Raw genomic sequence first — 20,965 nt, 5'->3', positions numbered from 1 at the left:
CAACAAAGAAAAAAACAACCAAAAAATCCACAACAAAAAAACTAGATTGGATACTATAGTCTATAATCACAGAAAAGGGAGAGGAGGGAGAGAAGAAGAAGAAAAAAATCTGCAGCCTAGTATGAGTATGGCTTTAATGTCCTCTTTCAACTTTTGCCTTCAAAGCTTCCTGATAGACTTCAAGATGCCACTGTTGGTTGTTATGCTATACCTCAGGATTTAACTTAATTTTTGGCCTGTTTTATTTTAAAATTTTCTTTCCCTCTCTACACCCCTTGTTTTGGCCTTTTCCCTATTAAAAAACAGTTAAGAGCCAGCTCTTGGGCTGAGAGTATCTGTGCACATGAGTGGTCAGAAGAACCCACCAGTGGAGGGGGTGGGAGGTGTCCACTTGCTCAGGCTCCGCCTCTAGTCACCAGAATGGAGGTGCACAAACAGTGGGCCTGGGGGCCAATGAACAGATATAAAAAAAAAAATCAGAACAAAACAAAACCGACCAAGTGTATTGTCCACCTTTGTTCCGAGGTTCCCGTGGTGTTTTCTGTGGTGTGTCTGCTCCCCTACTTGGTCTTGCTGCTTAGTCTCCCCCAGGTTGTTGGCTCCGGGCCTGTGAGCCCAACAGGTTCAAAAGTACATGATTTCTTACTTCTGCTATAAGTTCCTCTAGCTATAAAGCCTTCAAACTTTTAAAAATATTCTTACCTATGTGGTTCCAAATTTAGGAGCTCTGCCTTGATCCTGCTTCACCTGGTATTCTGTGGTATTGTTGATAGCGAGCTTCACTGCACCTCCACCCTAGCCTCCATCCTAGTATTTCTATTCATGGCATTTAAAATAAAATCCAATTTATCAATTTTTCTTTTATCATTTGTGACTATTTGCCCTAAGAAACCTTTGCCTACCTCAAAGTTACAAAGGTATGTTTTATTCTAGAAGTCTAATAGTTTTAGCTTTTAAGTTTTAGGTCTGTGATAGATCTAAAATTTTTGATATGTGTGAGGTAAGAGTTGGAGTTTATGCTCATATGTGGATCCAGTTGTAGTGCCATTTACTGAAGAGGTGTTTCTTTCCCCATTTGCATAAACCGCTGAGAGGTCATGTCTGACTTTCTCTAACATCACAAAGGGGAAGAAGAACCAAACTCAGAACAAGTCCAAGGCAGATTCCTATGAAGCAACTGTTGGACATGCCTCTTTACCCTACTATAACAACCATCCCTCCCACAGGTACTCTCTGCTTCATATCTGGGTTTGATAACCCATTGAAATGACCACTCATAGACAATACTCATGATAAGCACTTGACTTCAAGGTCAGCGGCTCAAACTCACCAACCACTCCTTGGGAACTCGACACAAGGTAGCTATGGGTCAGAAGTGACTTGATGGCACTTAACAACCACCACCCAATTATCTGGTCAAAATGAAGACGACATTGGATAGAAAAGCCGTATCAAGTAAATTCAAGGTATCATTGTATTGCTTTAGCAGGTTTGTCAAAAATATTTCGTCCGTGCATGTGCGTCAAAGATACACACACACACACACACACACACACATATATATCCTGGTGTTGCACTGTAGGATAAACACAGTTGGTTTGAACCGCAGATTGGTGGTTCAAACTCACCAGCCACTCCTCAGAAACCCTATACAGGGTTACTATGAGTTGGAACCAACTTGATAGTACTTAACATATCTATATATATAAAGAGATAAAGTCTATTTTACGCCAAAGTAATAACTCGATAATGTCTCTTTCTGCACTCTATTCTACTCCATCGTCTGCCCTGTCAGTATCACTGCCTGGATTATTGTGGCGTTAGAGCAGCATACGTGTATTTTTAATGCTGACAGAAGCAGTCCTCATGAAGTGGGTATGTTTTCTCCTTGACAACAGGTTGCAGAAAGGACTGAAAGAATCTAGAAGCCAATTTAAAAAAATAACTTTTACAACCACAGTGTAACTAGAACCAATGCATTTTATTTCAGAAACTGTGGCTAAGGAAAAAAAAAAAAAATCACCACTGACCCCCAAACAGCAAAAAGCCTGACCTGTGTACTTATGCTAACACAATATGAGCATTTGGAAATGGTTGAGGTGTTGGGAAGTAGCCCTCACTGCCTCTAAACAATGTTTTCGTGTTGTAGCTGGCATACCTGGGGCACCGTCTTCCTTTGAATTTCATTTGTTGAATTCCTACCATATATCAACACCGATAATCACAAAGTGCTTAATAAATGTAACTATACTTACCAGAAATTCTGCTAAGTTACATGCACACACACACACACACACACACACTTCCCATCTCATTTCATTCTTACAATTAAACTATTACCTTACGAATGGGTAGTATTAGCCCCATTTTACAGATAAGAACACTGCGTGTCTCAGTAAAGTCAAGTAAGTCAGCTAAGATCCGGCCATGTGCTGGAGTCAAAGTGTATACCATGGGCTACTCCACCTGGTATCCCATTTCAAGTCTTCACACGTACAACTTGGTGACACTCATGTTGTTCAGCCATCATTCCTATCTGTTGCCAAACTTTTCCACCATCCACACTTCATTTAAGCTCAGTACCACTGTGTGGCTAGAGAGTTGAATTGAATTCTGTATTGTTTGGTGGCCATTCGAGTGCCTGCTTTCTTGAGCGGGGTGGCCACGCTTTATTAACTTTTGACTCTCCATTTCCTAGAAGTCCCTGGCTTGTCCTGGGCCCTTATTGAACCTTTGCTGATTGCTTTCTTATTGTGTTTACAGCAAACACTATACTGGAAATAATTTTGAATAAAAACCATTTTTCCAACCTTTATTTCATAGAATGTTTAGAATAATTAGTACCAACTTAGTATAATAAACGACCTCAGCTTTATTCCACAGGTTCCCAGGTGTGCATGTTTGTATGTACAGCGTGGGAAGAGTGTCTCCAATTTATCTGGTTATCAACCAATGATGAACTTCCACCCATTTAACACATAGCACTCCCTCCTCCAGCCCCTCTCTGAAATGCCTTGAGGTTTGCTGGTGCAGCATCACCTCCAACCAGCTTTCTCCGGGAGCAGCTTCTCCTCTCCAGTGTGATGGCTCGAATGGGGCTAGTGATCCCAAAGCATCCTGTTCTCATGGGTCACTGAGATTGGTTCAGGGAAGAGAGGGCAATAGGGACCAAGGCAGCCAAGCAGATTCCTTCCTTAGGATTTTTCAATGTACAGCTGGACCAAACAGGCCTTTATAAGAGCATAAACACAAGAGCCCAAGCCAGCTTTCTTCTAGGACATTCCACTTACACAAAGGAATAAATTCCTCTTTTCTGCTTAAGCTACTTGAAGTGGGTTTCTCTCTTCTAACAGTTCTAATTTTCTTCTTTTTTTACTTTCCAAAATTTCTTCAGTAAGGACTTGGATATTTTCGTTTGTAGAAAGAAAACAAATTTTGAACTCCAAAACCATACATCAAAATTGAGCAACACAGAATATGAAATGGAAAAGCCTGGAGGATATGAATGCAATCCTTGTCCCGACAATTTCCCCAGTGCTCGCTTTGTTGTTGGGGGCCAGCAAGTGGATTCCAAGTTATAGCGCCCTTGCAACAGAGCAGAACTTCCCTGAAGGGTTTTCATGGCTGAAATCTTTGTGGAAACAGATCTCCAGGGTTTTCTCTTATGGAACTGCTGGGTGGGTTTGAAACCATCAAACTTCTGGTTAGCATTGTACCACGCACCCCACCTCTATAAGGAAACCAAAACCCTGTTGCTGTTGAGTTGGTTCTGACTCATGGTGCCACACAGGCTGGAGTAGAACTGCTCCAGAGGGGATTCTTGGCTATAATCCTTACGGAAGTAGGTTGCCAGGCTTTTCCTCTAGGGCACTGCTGGGTAGGTTTGAACTGCCAGCCTTTAGATGAATAGTTGAGTGCAAACTGTTAGCACTACCCACCCATTGTGGGTACATTGCCATCGAGTACATTCGGATTCACAGACAGCACAGAGCAGAACTGTCCTATCGCCACGTCTTTAGTCCATGGGGTGGTTGGTGGATTTGAAATGCCAAACTTTTTGGTTAACAGCCTAATGCACAAGCACTGCACCACCAGGGTTCTTTTTATCCACCCAGGGACCCTAAATAAACTGTTGGTTCTTATTCTACTTCTGCCACAAAGCCAAGGTCTGTGCTCATTTTATTATCAAGTGCTGTCGAGTCAGTTCTGACTCATAGGGACCCGGTCTAGCTTCCAAGGCACTGTTGGGTGGGTTTGAACCATGGACTGTGCGGTTAGCAAGTTCAGTACTGATCCTACGGCACCACACCAGGACTCCAGACTCATTTAAACATCACCTCTTTATTTTAAAGAAAGCAAGGAGTCTCCCCATCTCAGGTAAAACACAAAACAAAACCAAAAAAAAACACCTCAAGGTCCTCAGGATTGACACCTAAGGAAAAATGAAAGCTGAGAAACCATAACTGGGGTTTACAGAATTTGGAGAAAAATGCTCTGTGAAGGTGCTAGGGGATACCTGGGTAGTGTGAACGGTTAGTGCAGCTGGTTGCTAACAGAAAGACAGGTTCAAGTCCGCCCAAAGATGATTGGGAAAAAAGCCTGGGGATCTCCTTCTGAAAAAGCAGTCACGGAAAACCCTGTGGAGCCTAGTTCTACTCTGACTCATATGATGTCATCATGAGTTAGAATCGACGAGGCAACTGGTTTTTGATGCTGTGTTAGAACAAAACTTACCCCCAAAAAGAATGAACATGTACAATGTGAGGCCCCTGACAAACTCCTACTAAGACAGTGAAGCAACACGCATTTTATTGTTTAGAAATTTCCCGTAGAGTTATCATTAGGTACCTTTGTCAGGAGACGCCCGTGAGAAGCCAGACAGGGTAACAAAGTCAGGCAGGTCTGTGTCTGCTCTTCTGACAAGTGTCACACAATATGGGGGCAGTCGCCTAGCCCGCCCGAGAGGCACATCCACACCCAGACCCACAAGAATGGCAGAAAATGTCACAGGTGTGGATTCACACATGACCCCAAGGGACAACTGACTTTCTCTGGTGGTGCCCCAACAGACAAGGCACCGGAATAGAATCTGTATATAGAAAATCTAATTTATCAAGATCAGTGTTCCAACCTGAAGTCAACCTCATTGACAAGTTGACCTTTCTTTTGTTTTAAAGCCATCAAGTGTATACAGCATCTTTAAAAAAATCATGTAAACATTGCAAAATGCTTAGGGGTTATCTGTAATCTGAAGAGATTTATTTAAAAAACTACTAGACTCATTAAGACTACAAATACTAATCCCTCCTCTCCCTATGAAAAAGCAATTGTTACAAAAATATAAAAAATAGACTAGCGTCTCCCATTTAACCTTTCCTCACATAGAACATACTGGGTGCCTGCTACTCTTCTTAAGCGTGACTCTGGGACGCATCCTCATTGACGCTCCAAGCAACAAGTAGAAGTGCAACCTTGTCTTTTTTAAGAAGAAAGTTCCACAATATTCCCTTTAATTATCTGAAATTGTGGCTACTTTCTTCATAGGATTACAATGCTAGTGAGGAATGAGAATTTGAAGATTTCGAGTGCATTTTCTTTCTTGCATGGACCCAGTGTGAGAATTCCAACATCACAGCTGTTATCATACCTTATTCCTTTAGCTTCTTCAGATAGCTCTCTCCAGTTCTTCACTTCCCTTTTAGCACTTGCTGGGTCTCCAGACTCCTTAGCTGGGATTGGCTTTCTTAACTGCTCACTGGGGAAGGCCAATGGGAAAGCCAGGGGGCTCTTTGCAAAAGGGGAAAAAGCTACTGAGCTGCTAGCTCAGTAGCTCATTGCTACTTTCCTGGAGTCTGGGTCAGACCCCCACCAGGTTTCCTGCGTGGCCAGCTCCCTGGCCTGGAGACAAGACAACGCTCAGAATCTAGCAGCAAATGGAGAGGTAAAACACTTCCATAAACTCTGAATCAGATTTGCAGCAGCCAAGCTATCAGGTACTTCGACCAATTAAGAGTGAATGGACTAAATTCAGTCTGAGACAATTTGACAAATGCCATTTCAAGTCTTTTTACGATGCTCGTAAAAACTCAGTAAAGCCCTGAGGATTCTCCCCAGGTAGAATCCTTCCACATAACTGGGATATTTCTATGTCCAGAGAGACTACTCAGACAGCAGTCCCAGCCTAAGCATGTTCCAGCGAACTCTACACCCAAAGCCCCTTGTGTGTGCAAGGTCCTCCCGACCTGCTGCAGAGCTCCAAAGGAGAGACAGGGTTCAACTTGGAGTCTGGCTCACTCCCTGCAGAACTCTGATATTGGCCTAAGCCCTCAGTGCCTGCCACATACTAGCCGGGCATCCTGTCCAAGCCCATATCCTAGTGCCCTGCCTGCCTCCAGCCCTGAATGGTAGGCCCTGTCTGAGCCTCCGATGGACAACTCCCTGGTGGAAGGACTGGATTTTCACATGACTAAGGGTTTTATTTCCTAGATGACGTTAGTGAGTTTGGGATTTCTGGTCCTCACCAAAGTTAAATCATATGTTTCCCAACACCTGTTGGTTTCTCCAGATCTGAAACACCTCACCAAGCACACCTTGGGTGTTGAAGCACTAAGCCGACTGACAGCGGCAAACTCTGAAGACCCCAGAACTCTGAGAACATCTGCTGAGTGAGTCTCCCTCTACTTTGGTTACATCAAAAACAGGGCCACTGAGACACCACATGCTCACATTTGATCGGAAGAGAAGTGTTCCCAATCACAAGGCACAAAGAAGGACGTCCCTGTGAGGCCTGAGGCAGAGTCGCTGGGGGAGGAGGGTTTAGTCTGGCTGAGGTGGCCACAGAAGGAAGGCCGAGAGTGAGGTCTTCCCCTGGGGCCCTGGGCGCTCCTCATGCGTACTTCTCCAGAAACTTCATGTGAAAGTCTTTCACCTTCTGTAAAACTGTCTTCAGCTTCTCCACTGGAGGCAGAATGGTCATTCTGTCAGGAAACAGAAAACTTGTTAGCCTGGATGCAAGTTATTCTGGAAAAAGGGAAAGGAATGAACCCAGCAGTTTGTTCTTTGGTTTATAGAGAGGACCCTGTGATGTCCACTGAGGTAGCTCCAACCCCTGGGCAACCCCTGGCCCTTGTTACACAACTTTTGGAATGAGCTGAGGTGAGTCGGACTAAAGCTGGAAAGCTCTGTCTCAAGTCTGTCTGTCTGGGGGACCCTGTGGACGAGCTGGGAATCCAGGTCGCTGACTAAGCTTATGACACTTTTTTTACGCATCTGTTTCAGGAGACGTCTGAGAGGTGTGTAGAGAAGTTGCTGTTCTCAATAGAAATGGCTGATGTGGCGAAACACTTGTTGAACAGCTCCTGCCTGCCCCGTTCTGGGAGTAGGCATTCCCCTCTATGCAGGGGGCTTAGTGCAGGAGTCCAACAGAAGGCAAGGAACTCTGTGAAGAGCGCAGCAACAGTGGAGCGAATCCCACCACGTGTCAGATGCAGCACTTCCGTGGGCCTCGGGGCCCTGCAGGGCGCAGGGCAGGGTCACAGTGTAGCCAGGGCTCCAGCGCCGCTCTCATGGGGTTGAAAAGGGGCATCAAAGTAAAGGAGAGACCATTCCACAGGGGGATGTGATGCATGGGGCTGGGGGATGGAGAGACAGACCAACCTAGAGAAGCCTGGGAGGGGATGACTCTCTGGGCAGGGAGTGTGAGCTCAGCTCAGAATGGGAGTGGGCTGAGGATAGGGGCTCCACACAGCTCAACCTTCAGCCAGCTTTGTGCTCAATGCTAAGACGCCCAGTGTGAGGACTGCCTCCCTTGTTCTCCCTGCCCAGGTGCAGAATGGAAGCTGTACCTAAAGTGGTAAGTGCCTTCTCTTTGCCCAAAGCCGCTGCCAGGCACGACACAGATGCCAGTCTCCTCCAGCAGCTTCATGCAGTAGAACATGTCTGGGGCCATCTTGTGGACCTGCAAGAGCAGGACAGATCTCAGGATTCATTCCTGGCTTTACAGTGCACAGCACACACCATTACAAACTCCAAGTCAAACACAATTTGAATGGCAGGCTCTTTGCCCTCACAGGGGCTCTCATCTCTACCTCTCCCCCTACTTCCTTCAAGGACCACGAAGCCATAGCTACAGTTAGACCCTGCCAGAGACTGTGTGGGCACAAGACCCCCGAGGCTGCCTGGGGACAGCCCTGGGTGTGGCTCTTCTGCTCTTCACTGGGGAGTAACAGTCTGCTTCCTTAGTCCCCATCCTAGTCAGCAAGTTCCTTACCTCCTGATAATACTCGGAAAATGGAGCCCTGACATTTGCCCCCAATGGGGGCTTTCAGGAAACCCAGCTCCTCTGGGGTCCTGGGAGACAGTACTTCTCAAACATAACAACTGCAAAAGTTAACACGCTAGGCTGTTCACAAAAGGTTGAAGGTGTGAGTCTACCTAGAGTGCCTCAGAAGAAAGTCCTGGCAATCTACCCCACCCCCCCAAAAAAAAACCTGCAGCCAAAACCCTCACAGAGCCCACTTCTACTCTGACACACATGGAGTTACCACCAAGTGTCAGAGACGACTTGACAGCAAGCGCTGATGGAGAAGGAGGTGGTGAGTTGGTAAAATACAGATCCTCAGGCTCCAATACAGGGATTTCCTTCATTTTCACAATGTGCTCAGAGGCACTGGGGGACAGCGTGAGGATAACACTCTCAGAGACGCTGCTGTCGCCCTTGTTCTAGGAAGACAGGAATCTTAACGGAACTAGAGGCAGTATTTGAAAAGGCCTGCTATTGTCACACCCTCAGGTGTGAGAAGAGCTGCTCTGGGACGAAGGTTCAGGAGGAGCCGGTTCTCGCTGCGTGCCAGGCAGCCATATTCACCTGCACGGCGCCCTTCAGGCGCCCACCTCACCTGTACCTCACAACTACATCACCCAGGGAACTGTGCTCACCACAGCCCAGGTGCCCCAAGCTCAGTGCCAGCACCTCTGCACCTTAAGGCACAAAAAACGGCCCCCAACCCGGCAACCCATATGGGCCCAGAGGTCCCAGACCTGAGCTGCCTCGACGGCTTTGTCCGGGATGAAGATCCGAGGAAAGGCATACATGGCTCCTTGCAAAGGGTTGCAGTGAATTCCTGGGACTTGGTTAAACAGGTCTTCTGTCAGCTTCGCTTTTTTGGCCAGATTACCCAGGACGGACTCCTTCTCCTGATGACACACAGAAAAGCACAGGAGTCAGGATCTCCGAGTGACAAAGAACAGCCACAGCCACTGGGAAGTGTCCCTTTGACAGCCAGGGTGGCTGCAGAAATGGGAGAAGGGCAAACGAGGGAGAGGTGGTAAATGTGTGACCTGAAGGAACTTCCTCCAGACACCCAGCCCAGGTGGCTGGTTGGGGCACGGGGCATGACAGTGGGACACTGCAAGGCATGGGCATTCCAGGCAGGGGTCACCCTGGGTAGCCTGGATCTACTCTCATACCAAGATGTCAAGTCTGAGTGGATTTAGTCCTGGCCTTTGTATGGTGTGTGCAAAGGCTCTTTCTAGAACATTCTAAAACTTGTTTATGCCCTTTCTTTTTGTGTGGTGTGTGCAGGGCCCATTTCAGGGGACCTCCCCCCACTCTCTGTCCATGTAGGGCACATGACCCAGGCAACATCAAATAGCATCAGTAATAGTTCAGGGCTGGACATTAGCAGGTTCTGTCAGACAAAGATGTGAACCTGGAACACTTGGGAGTTGTTTTCTGGTTCTGTGATCCATAATCTCTGTTGTTAAGACTGGTCAGAGTTGTATCTTTGTCATTTGAATAAAAAAGGACCTCATTTAGTTCTGAGGACTTCTGGATTAGTCACAGGCAGGGCTGTGCCCACAGTTCACTTCCCCTAACAGGACACCCTCCCCACCCCAGATGCCCACAGGTGAGAAAAAGGAGGTGAGTCTCCCACTTCAGAACACACCCCTGGGCATACCCTCCCCCGGAGGTGATGCAGGTACCCTGAGCGCCCTCTGGAGGCCACACCCCTAGGAGGCCAGCACCTGGCCAGAGGTGGAGGACTGGCCTGGCTTCTGCACAATGGACTCACTCTGCTGAACTGCTGGAAGGATTCCTCTCCCGGCACTGGGGGCTTCACAAGGATGTCCATGGCGGCCTGCCCTGACACTGGTGGGCACAGGCGCACCGAGAGCAGCTTTACCAGCTGGCCCTTGATCTCAGGGTGCAGGTTGATCACCTCCATGTAGCCTCCCCTGTAGCCACACCTGGAGGATGAAGACAGGGCGAGAGGGCCCACGTTACCAAATGATCTCAGCTAAGTGCAACCAGCCAGCCAGAACCTCGACGAGCATCCCCGCCCAGCAGTGGCCAGGTGAGCAGCAGCGGCATGTACAAATTCTCTATCGTTTCCTAGGAAGTAACAGCATGCTCTCCCCTTTCCTTTTCCCACTTCCTGAGAAATGGAGACAGTGGCAGCAACCTCCGCACTAGAGACACACACCACAGCCCCCACCCACCCGGTTCTAGAATGACCTCGTGGACAGAGCCTGCCCTGGCCTATCCCAACCCTACACTGTTGTATCAGTGAGAGATGCACTTCCACAGTGTTCGAGCCACTCTGATTTGGGGGCCTCTTAGTTACCCTGCACAGGCTCAAGGGGTGGGTACAGATTCACTAATGGGATCTGCCTGAGGACTTTTTCTGGAACAAGTTTTGTTGCCTGAAAACGCAGTCAACCCAAAGGGGAACCAAGCTGAGCAAGAGACTGATACAAAGACCATACCCCTGGGCACTGTAGAATAAGCACTGGACTGTTAACCACGAGGTCAGCAGTTCAAACCCTATACAAGGTCTCTGTAAGTGGAAACTGACTCAACGATACTTAACAGACAGACGAACAGACCTTTGTTTATAGATGAAGTTGCCCAGAATTCCTACTGAAAGGGAAAGATTCTTCATGTCATGCACCAAGTGTGCCTCTTCAGTACACTGGGTTGATAGGTATGGGAAATTTAGACTTTGGCTATCAAAATTGGGGGGGGGGGCGCTATAAAGGCACGAAATGGTTGGCTTACAAGCTTTCATGAGGGTGCTCAGTGTCAGAATGAGCGGAGTAAGACAGAAACCCTAGTGAATAGTTTTCCTCTTGTCCAGATGGGTCTGGTGATGAGGGGGAGAGGATTTTATGATTCAGTTGTGAGTAATTGTTATCAGGTCTAAAGGCGATGGTCACAACTGTAAATGTAGAAGAGGTGCAACTGAAAATGGGGAGCAGTTAATCTGTCATTTCAGGAACACAGGACCATCAAGAGGGAAGAACATGAGAGGAGCGAGGGTTCCTAACCAGAATAGTGACGACAAGAGATGGTGGCAGAGGTGATGGCACAGACAGACAAAGCAGCAGAGGACTCGAGGCCCAGGGACTGAGAAAGGCAGTGAGCCTGGGGTCAGGAAGCTACCTGGCAAAATGTGCCCTTTGGACATTTAAATGAGTCTGTATTTTCAACGTAGTGTGAGTACATGAAAAAACAAAAGAAAATGGTAAGAGAGGTACATACTGTTAGTTGATGGTGCATGGAGGGGATTGTAATCTTTACAATGATTTGCTGACTGTAAAACCCACGATCTGCCCTGTGAACCTTCACTCACTCAATTCACAATAAAAGCTTTAAAAAACAGACAAATGAAAACACTTTCATGTACAATAAGGAGCCTGGTGGCACAGTGGATTATTTGTTGGGCTGCTAGCCAGGTCAGCAGTTTGAATCCACCAGCTGCTCCATGGGGGAAAGATGAGGCTTTCTACTTCTGTAAAGAAACCTTATCCGGGGTGTCTATGAGTCAGAACCAACTCGACAGCACACAACACAACTCAACTTGAGTTTCTGTTACTAATATGCAAAAGAATACTGATTAATCCAGAGTCAAATCACATGGAATAAAATTGAGGTCAATGAGTTACCAAAACAATCGCCTTTCAGAACAAAATCAGACCCCAGCCCTGCTCCTGTATGGTGGCTGGCAGCTGAACGCACAGGGAGCCGGCTGGATTCCTGAGGGAAGACACTGAGGCACCTCAGCAGGTTTCCCATGACAACGGTCAAAAGACAGAACTTTCTGCTTCATCTGCTGCTGATAGCATAAACTCAGATTGAACAGTGCAGCCTCGTCCCAAGTACCCACCAGAAAGACGCAGCAAGGCTAGCTCGGGACACCAGCTGACTGTCAGAAAGGAACCAACCACAGGGAGGTGAGCTCAACAGGTACCTGACAGACATGCGTGTGGTCTGAAAAAGGAGCTACGAGAGAATATATTTGGAGTCCTGGTGTGGTGCTGTGGGTTAATGCTCTGGATTGCAAGGTTGGTTTGAAGTGCAAGGTTGGTGGTTTAAGCTCACCAGCCACCCCTTGGAAACAGGGTCATCATAAGTCAGAATTGACTCGATGACACTTAACAAGAAGAGAATTTACTTTCCTAAGAAAAGAGGTAAGAAGCACATGAAAGTCTAACAAGGAGCCAGCACTGAGCATCCCCAAGACCAGCATAAACGAACCCCACACACAGCAAGGAAAGCCAGGCAGAGTTTGGCAACCAAATATTTCCTCAAGCTTAGCCAGCAAAACTCCTCCCTGTAGATGTCAACACCTGCTACCTCTTGCACGAATATCTGCTCATAGCAGAACCCCTAGAATGTTGAGGACTAAGTGTCTCCGCTGGGGAACCCTGAGCCTCTCTTTCTGCGTTCTTTGCTGATTCCCCCTCATTTCTTCCAACCTCTGAGCAGTGGAGGCCCCTTCTCTATCTACACTTACTCCCACCCCCAGGTGTAGGGCTCTAACCACCACCGTGAATGCTGGCATCTCCCAAATCCAAACCTCAGCTGATGCCAGCTCTGACATCACAGGTCCATCTCTGTCTGGACATCAAAAAGGTGTCTGCAAGCTAACGTGTCCAAGACCAAACTCCTGGTCATCGTTCCAAACCTGCTTTACCAACAGCCTCTCCCACCTCAGATTTATCCTTCAGTTCTCTCTCTTACTCTCCACATCTATTCCATCACTAACTGCTGTCAGCTCCAGGACCCAACAACTTCTCACCACCTCCATGCTGGTTCATGATACCATCTCACTAGGGACACATAAGACACCACTTCCAGACCTGAGTCCCGTTTCTGCCCCGCCCTCACCACACAGCAGCCAGAGGTGGGTCACGCCTCTGCTCAAAATCCTCCAGTGGTTCCCACCTGAGTCTGAGTAAAAGTAAAACTAATCTAAGTCACCCAGATGATCTGGCCTCCTATTATGTCTTTGGTCTGAACTTCTGCCACTTCCTCCCTCCCTCCTTTCAGCCCACCTCAGGGCCTTTGCATGCACTGTCCCCTCTGCCTGGAATGCTCATCTTCAGAAACCTGTATGACTCCCTCCTGCCTCTCCATCCCGTCTTAGCTCAAAAGTCCATTTGTCAAGGCTGCATTATTTAAGCTAGTAACCTTCACCTCCACCTCCTCCCTGATTATTTTTCTCCAGTGGATACATGATTTTACTGATTTGTCTATTGGCTCGCTCTCCTCATGCTGCATAAAAGTAGGGATGACATGCTTTAATTCACTGCTGTATCCCCAATGCTAAAATCAGTACTCCACTCAGTAGATGCTTGGTTAAGTACTAGCTAGTAGATGCTTGGTTAAGTACTAGCTAGATGAATGAGCACAGAGGGAAGTGGGCTCTGGCCCGAGTCACCACTAGTCTGTCCCTGCAACCTGCCCTTCCTCGCTGACTGAGCAACCAGACAATGTCACAGCAAGTGACAAGGGCTGTTTCCCTCCTCTAGGAGTCCTGGTGTGGCGCTGTGGGCTAATGCACTGAACTGTAAGATTAGTTTGAACCACAAGGTCAGTATTGCAAGCTTACTAGCTGCTCCTTGGAAACCCTACACAGGGTTGCTATGGGACAGAACCGATTCGATGGCACTTAACAATAAGACCCCTTTGGGAAGGTGCAGCTAGTCCTCTCCTGCTTATTAGATCAACAGAAGCTATAGGTGAGGGCCAGGAGGGTTGATGGCAGGACAGGTGAGGGGCAGTCAGTGGGGAGACAGCGGCGCTGGAAGCCCAGGGGCAGAGAGAGGGATGAGGAAGGAAGCAGGTGGTCCACATACTCGCCCATATAGCCCTTGGAGGTGGAGTGGAACGAGGCCAGCTCCACATTGTTGGAATACTCAGGCCCCATCTCGTAAAGCACCTTCTTGAAGGAGTGGAACCTGCAGTCCGGAGAATACACATTGTCCTGGTACACCTGCAGGGGGCGACATGACAGTCAAGTCACCTTGAGTTCTTGCTGGGGAGACGTGTTCAGGGGCCCTGTCCCCAACTCTAATGCCATTTCTGGGAATGAGCCAGAACATGCCTAGGGGAATCTTCCAGAACAAGGAGGAAAGCCTGGGACTAGATGCTGTGCTTAAGGCACCTCCACCCAATTTCCAAACTTCCTTTCTCCCTCAGAAGACCCAGTAGTGACATTATCAAAGACTCCCATCTTCCTCAGCAAATGGTCTTCCCAAAGGGCAATGTTTGCTAACATTTATAATTAATTAGCCATTTTCTGAGCTGCTATTTGAAGAGTTCTCTCTTCAGCCCTTTTGTGTTTCCTTTCCAGTGTGTACAAGTGGGGAAGATTTTGTGTTTCTGTTCACACTCCACTGCTGGTCTTCCCACTAGATTCTAAACACACAGAGCAGCACCTATATTGGTCTTCTTCTCCCCTGCCCCAAGCTGGAGATGATCTTCCCACCCTTATGTTGGAGAGCAGAGAAACCAAGGCTTTCTGGGGTGCTTCAGGTCAGTGGGAGGGCAGGCAGGGTCCTTCGGCTTCCCTTCCTCTTTCCAGACCCAGAGGGGAGGGGCTTGTACACCACGTCCTGGAGGGAGCCCCTGGGTTCACTTTCCTGGTCCTTCTTGTCTTTAGAAATGAAAAGTCAAGGCCCACCTACTACTAATTAATACCACTATTTGGTGGATAAGGGTGTGTGTGTATGTGTGTGTGGTGTGTGGTGTGTGCAGAAAGGAAGATGAGGTGAAATCAGTATTTGACACAGCCTCAATTTCTTCTTTGTAGAGAAGGAAAAGCATGGGCAGGCCTTGGCTCCAGATCTGGGGTTCATCAACCTTTGGGGATTTTCTCATTTGTGAAAAGGGCATTAAGACCCCCTCCCCATGGGGTGTTGCAGAATAAGTGAGAGGGTGGATAAGGAAGCATCAGGTGCCTAGAACTGGAGCCCATAAGAGATGTGAGGACCAGTCCTGTCAACTCACGGAGTCTCCCTTCTTCGGGAGAAGACCTTGAATTTGCCCTCAAAGAACACCCTTCCCCTCCTCTCCACCTGGAGGTTTAGGAGGACAGAGCAGAGAACCCACCCCTCGCTTCAGGCCTGGCCAATTTGCATTTTGCATCCCATCAGCCAAAGTGATTGGCTCAGCAATGGGTATGTGGCTAAGCTGCAACAATGAGACTCAATTCAAACTTTAGCTGAAACCACCAAGAAGAGAAATCCATTTTCTAGGCTAGGAATTCTAGGCTGGGAACAGGCTGTTGTGTGTGCATGTGGCCACTGCATGGAATGAGAGAGAGAATCTCAAATATATGGTTTGAGACCCTGGATCCAGTCCCTCAACTACGGCCCACCCCCCAACCTCCAACTGTCTTTCAATTTTCTTTTTACTTTTAAAGTAGTTTGGGTCAAGTTTCTGAAATTTATAACCAAGAGTCCAAAGCAAAATATGGATGATTTAAGCCACAGTCTCTTAGTTCCTAACACTAGATATCTTAATCCTTGGTCACAGTCCTTTTTCTTGTTGGGTGTAGAACAAAAATCAGGCCTGAGCACCCTTCCTATGTATTTATATGTGCTGCAAATATATCCAAGACTATACTAGAGCACATAGGGGACAAACTTTGTACCGTAACCAAACTCCTTGAGAGAAGTTTGAGAGAGCAAGCTTCCCTCCCACCATCTCTGAGGGGAGGACTGGGCTACTCTTACCTCATCAGCCATGAGAAAGAGCTTCTCTTCCCAAGCAAAGTGGATCACGTCTTCGATGCACTTCCTGCTTTGCACCTGACCTAAAATGCCCCCAACAAAACCAACATTTAGGCTGCAATGGCATTTCCATCATCCCGAGGTCAGAATCCCACCCAGAATCACTCAGATGCCCTGTGTTCCCTCAAGAACCCAAGAGACCACCCAGCCTAGTTACTGGACATGATGGTGTGTGGTCAACCCCAGGACCCATGGAGGGCCGGCCCTACCTCGCCTGCTCACTGAAGATGGTTACATGAAGGAAGGAGTGGTTTTACAGCCAGGTTTTTGGTTGTTTTTACAGGTGGGGAGAAGGTGGGGGTGTCTATGCTAGAGGAGAGGAAGGCATTAGTTTCATAGAGCAGGAAAATCGTGGTGAAGGGGTAAGTGGCTCAGCTCAGCCCCTCTCCTATACTTCAGCAGTAAATGATGAGGAAAGCCATGCCAGCTGATGGGTATGGGCTGAAACGGACCACAGTGGACTCCACAGAGCAGCAATGAGGCCCATACCGGCTCACTGGCCAGCCTCAAAGGTGGCACACAGCAGGTGCTCCAGAAGCTTTTGCAGAGTAGATGCTAAATGAATGAGCCTGGGCACAGCTTTGGCAGAGCCTCCTGTCATTGCTGAAGATGATCACAGCCTTTCCTCCCTCTATCCCTGCTTCAGGGCTGGATCAACACACACACACAGTGGAAACATCCACCCCCCATTTAAAAACGAATGTGGTGAGATTTCAGTTCATTATTTAGAGGAAATGTCATGGGTATAGGTCTGAGAAAGGTACACATGCAACAAGGTAGAAACAGGACCTTTTCTAATATTTCCTGAGACCTACTACAAGGTAAGGAGCTCTGGTAGCGTAGTGGTTACAAGTCAGACTGCTAACCTCAAGGTCAGCAGTTTGAAACTACCAGTGGTGCCGTGGGAGAAAGATGAGGCTTTCTGCTTCCGTAAAGATTTACAGCTTCGGAAATCCTATACAGAGTCACTATGAGTAAGAACCGACTCCACGGCACACCACCACCACCACCAACACCACAAGCCTGACCTGATATTGCCTGAGGAGCTCACCGTACACTCTGGGAAGGCAACACTGTAGTCAGGTTTGCCGTCTTCCATAAAAAGGTGATGTTCTGTGAACACATATAGGTTTGCCAAGAAGATATCCTGACATGCCTGTATGTATTTATATGTGCTGCAAATATTTCCAAGAATATAACAGAGCACATAGGGGGCAAAGTTATGAAAACTTTGTACCCTAACCAAACTCCTTGAGAGAATGAGTTTCTGGGCTTGGAGGCTCAGGGAACACCAAGTTTACCTTGCATAACACAAAGGAAGACAGTGTTCTACGACCTACTTTGGTGAGTGAGGTCATGAAAGTTTGGGAACAGCCATCTAAGGTGCACCTATTGGTCTCTCCCTGTGCAGAACAAAGAAGAGTGAAGAAAATCAAAGGACTAATGAAGCAATGAGCCCCAGGGTCCACGACCCTGAGACCAGAAGTAGCTGGTGCTCAACTCCCACTGCTGCCCAGGCCAAAAGGGATCATAAGAGGAGGTCCTGGAGAGAATGGGAAGAAAACGGAACAAAATTCAAAAGAGCAAACAAGACCAGCTTTACTGGTTTGACACAGGCTGGTGGAACTCGAGACTATGATCCTTGGGAATCCTTCAAGCCTGGAACTGAACTCAGCTTCCAAACCAGTGACAGTCAGGCCCATAAGATGAACAGTGACACCAGGGAGGTACACACGCCTTAGGACAATCAACCATGTGAGATCCACAAGGATAGGAGAGGGGAAACCGCTAGCCTGGTGGTTAGCAACCAAGTGCGTAACTTTGTGTCACTCCGGCTCGCACGCTCTCACGCGCGCTCTCTCTCTCTCTATATATATATACATATCCTGATGCAAAGTAGTATGCAGGGCATGTTACCTTTAAATTAAAAATCCCTACATTCTTGTCTATGTAAGACTATCTCTGGGAAAAACGAATATTCTTGTAAGACTATGGTATGATTCAGCCAGGATTTTGGTCTCGAACTATCTGAGCAACGAGGCACTTTCTTTACTAAGGGAATAGACTTATCCCCTGCCAAGCAAGCAACAAAGGGCTTCGTATGAAGCATGCTGGGGTTCTGGGAGTGAAAAACAGGTCCTGTTTTCTGTAAGAAACCACCACTGTTCTTACAGATAGCAAGGACTGGCTACCAGGGGCAGAACTTGCCAGCAAACCTTCCTGGTCTTACCCTTCCCTCCCTCACCTGTCATCCCACAGACTGCAGCCTGTGAGAATTCAAGCAAAGATTTGAGCACTGAGGATATGCAAAACCAGGTACACTCAATGCTAAAAGGACCAGAGCAAGAACTCGGGCCTCAAAACCCCTTCTACCCAGTAGAAGCAATGAGACCCAGATGTATGCAATGAATTCCTTTGATGGAAACTTGAGTCAAGCCTAGGAGACACAGCATTCACTCAGCACCGCGGAGTGAACCAACAGACAAGCACATGAACAGTGGTGCATGCCTGAGACATGTGGTAACATGTGGTGTCGAGGAGCAGGGATCAGGTGGGAGACGCTGAAAAGCCTCACACAAGGTCGGCGGTTCAAACCCACCAGCTGCTCCTCAGAAACCCTATACGAGCCACTCTGAGTTGGAACTGACTTGATGGCACTTACCAACAACTAACCACCCCAGACCAATGGCAGCAGAATACCAGGAAGTGGGTACAGCAGGCTCTGTGTCTGAACAAACTGAAATTTGAGAACCATGGCTCTACATCAATGGTCCCCACCTCAGCTGCACAGAATATCGATGCCTGGGTCCTATCCCCAGATATTCTGGGGTGTGACTTGGGTTTGGGGACTTTCAAAAGCTCTCTGGATGATTTTAATGCACAGCCAGAATTAAGAACCCAGCAATATGCCATTTTTCCTACTGCAACATGATTAGAATGCTTATTCCTCCCCCAAGAAGTTGGGATAAACGAGTGCTAATGTCAGCTGCACTCATTTTCTGTACTCAGGAATTCAAGTGGTGCTTTCATCTGATTGAAGCATCATTTGATGTTCCCGAGAAGCAGATTCTACAACCTACCCCAGTGCATTCTGGCCTGGTCCCAATTTATCTCAACAAAAGAGGAGAGAGGGGCCCTTGTTCTCGGCATCCAAACAGCATTAGAGGCATATGAAGCCAGCAGCCCAGAAAGATCAAAACAGGCAGGATTCTGCATTTTTTTTTTTTTTTAAATATGCAAAATCGGGGGTGTTTCAACTTCTGGACAGGTTTTTGTTTTTTTAAATACAGCATTTATCAAACCTCAATGCTCACAGCAATCCTGCGCCAAAGGACAACAAAAGCACATGCCAGGACTCTAAAAGCTGGTTCAGAAAAGCAAGTAGGAGTGGAGGAGAAACGAGGTCTGTGAAGTGTTTAGGTCTAGGATTAGTGGCTTGTATTGAATAACCTTAAGGTGATGAGTTTATAGTAAAATGCAAACAGAACAGAAATGAAACCTGTTTCTTAACACTAAAACAATGCCTGTGTTTGCTTATCTCCGAGCACAGGCCGGTGGCCCCTGTCATGGCTTAATGTTAGCAAATCTAGATTTGGGATTCAGAGCCTGGGAGCAGAGAGCAATGCACAGTACTTCTTAGCAAAGTGTTGAGCAGTCCCGCACCGCAGCCGCCACCCACTTCCTAGAAACGGACAAGGCAGTCAAGTGCAGACCTGTGGGGTTTCCCGGGTTGATGATGCAGAGCACCTTGGGGTCGCAGTGGTTTTTGGCCTCCCGCACAGCACGCCGGAGCTCGTTCACGTTCAGAGCCCAGCAGTTGTCCTCGTCCAGGTAATAGTTCACCTGGATGGCATCAAGCTCGGAAATGACGGCCGAGTAGAGGGGATACTGCGGGATGGGAATCATCACACCTGTCCGGGACTTGCCACCCCCGGAGACAAGGATCTTCAGGATTGTCTGCAAAGGAGAAGACACACTTAGACTGTGACTGCCTCTCTCTGCTCCTTGGGGGTTGATGGGAAGACAAGCCAGATGGCCCTGCTGTCTGCTCCCGTGAGCCTCAGCCTCCTCATCTGTAAAATGGGTCTGTTAAGACCCTGGCTGGTGCAAACTGCTAACACACTTGGCTGTTAAATGAAGGCTGGAGGTCTGGGCTCACCCAGAAAGACCTGGTCATGGACTCCGGAAAAATCTACTCTGATACACATGGGGTTGCAATGAAAAGAATCAACTTCTTCAAGGCAAGTGACGAGGCGTAAACAAAATCAAAGGTGATAAAAGTTCTCAGCAGTGTGTGGTTAAGTGCATGTTAGTATTTTTTAAGAGGTATTTGGGGGCATTCTAAAGCAGTGGTGGTTGTGGTGTGCTGTGTAGTTGGTTCCGATTCACAGTGAACCTGTCTAGGGTTCCTGAGGCTGTAAATCCTTGTGGGAGCAGAAAGCCTCCTCATTTCCTCGAAGAGTACCTTGTAGATTAGAACTGCTGACCTTGCAGTTAGCAACCCAACTTGTAACCCACTACGCTACCAGAATTCCTTTCTAAAGCAGTAGAGCCCCAAATTGGCCTTGTCTTGGAATTATTCTGACCCTATCCTCTGAAGCCCATTCAGTATGTCTTGGGTTGTTGTTAAGTGCAGTCGAGTCAATTCTGACCCATCGCGACCTTGGTGGAACCCAGTAAATATCAATGCTAGAGTTGGGGTAAATCTCCCAAATAAGGAATTGCAGAAATGGAATAAAAACTGAATACCAACTACCGCCACCAGGTGGCGATTCGACCTGTTTCCAAAGTTGAGTGAGCCCAGTGTTTGCACTGCAGGGGAGGGGAATTTTTTCTGCCAAGGGCCAATCGGATATTTATACATCATTCGTGATTATACAAAATT

The 20,965-nt window shown here is 47.6% G+C and overlaps 1 protein-coding gene across 1 annotated transcript in view; it reads right to left on the bottom strand.

Moving 5' to 3' along the window:
- Positions 1 to 6,886: 6,886 nt before the first annotated feature.
- GPT2 (glutamic pyruvate transaminase (alanine aminotransferase) 2) overlaps positions 6,887 to 20,965 on the bottom strand; it is a 31,140-nt gene continuing 17,061 nt past the window's right edge. Inside the window, exons 5-11 of the mRNA XM_006872564.1 lie at positions 19,794 to 20,037; positions 16,024 to 16,103; positions 14,143 to 14,279; positions 10,074 to 10,248; positions 9,040 to 9,195; positions 7,845 to 7,957; positions 6,887 to 6,977 (exon numbers count right to left, since the gene is read on the bottom strand). Coding sequence (XP_006872626.1) covers positions 6,887 to 6,977; positions 7,845 to 7,957; positions 9,040 to 9,195; positions 10,074 to 10,248; positions 14,143 to 14,279; positions 16,024 to 16,103; positions 19,794 to 20,037 — 996 coding nt within the window. The remainder of the gene's footprint in view (positions 6,978 to 7,844; positions 7,958 to 9,039; positions 9,196 to 10,073; positions 10,249 to 14,142; positions 14,280 to 16,023; positions 16,104 to 19,793; positions 20,038 to 20,965) is intronic.

This window comes from Chrysochloris asiatica, unplaced genomic scaffold (genome assembly GCF_000296735.1).
Source record: "Chrysochloris asiatica unplaced genomic scaffold, ChrAsi1.0 scaffold00204, whole genome shotgun sequence".
Taxonomy (NCBI): domain Eukaryota; kingdom Metazoa; phylum Chordata; class Mammalia; order Afrosoricida; family Chrysochloridae; genus Chrysochloris; species Chrysochloris asiatica.
This window is presented reverse-complemented; position numbering and strand designations above follow the sequence as displayed.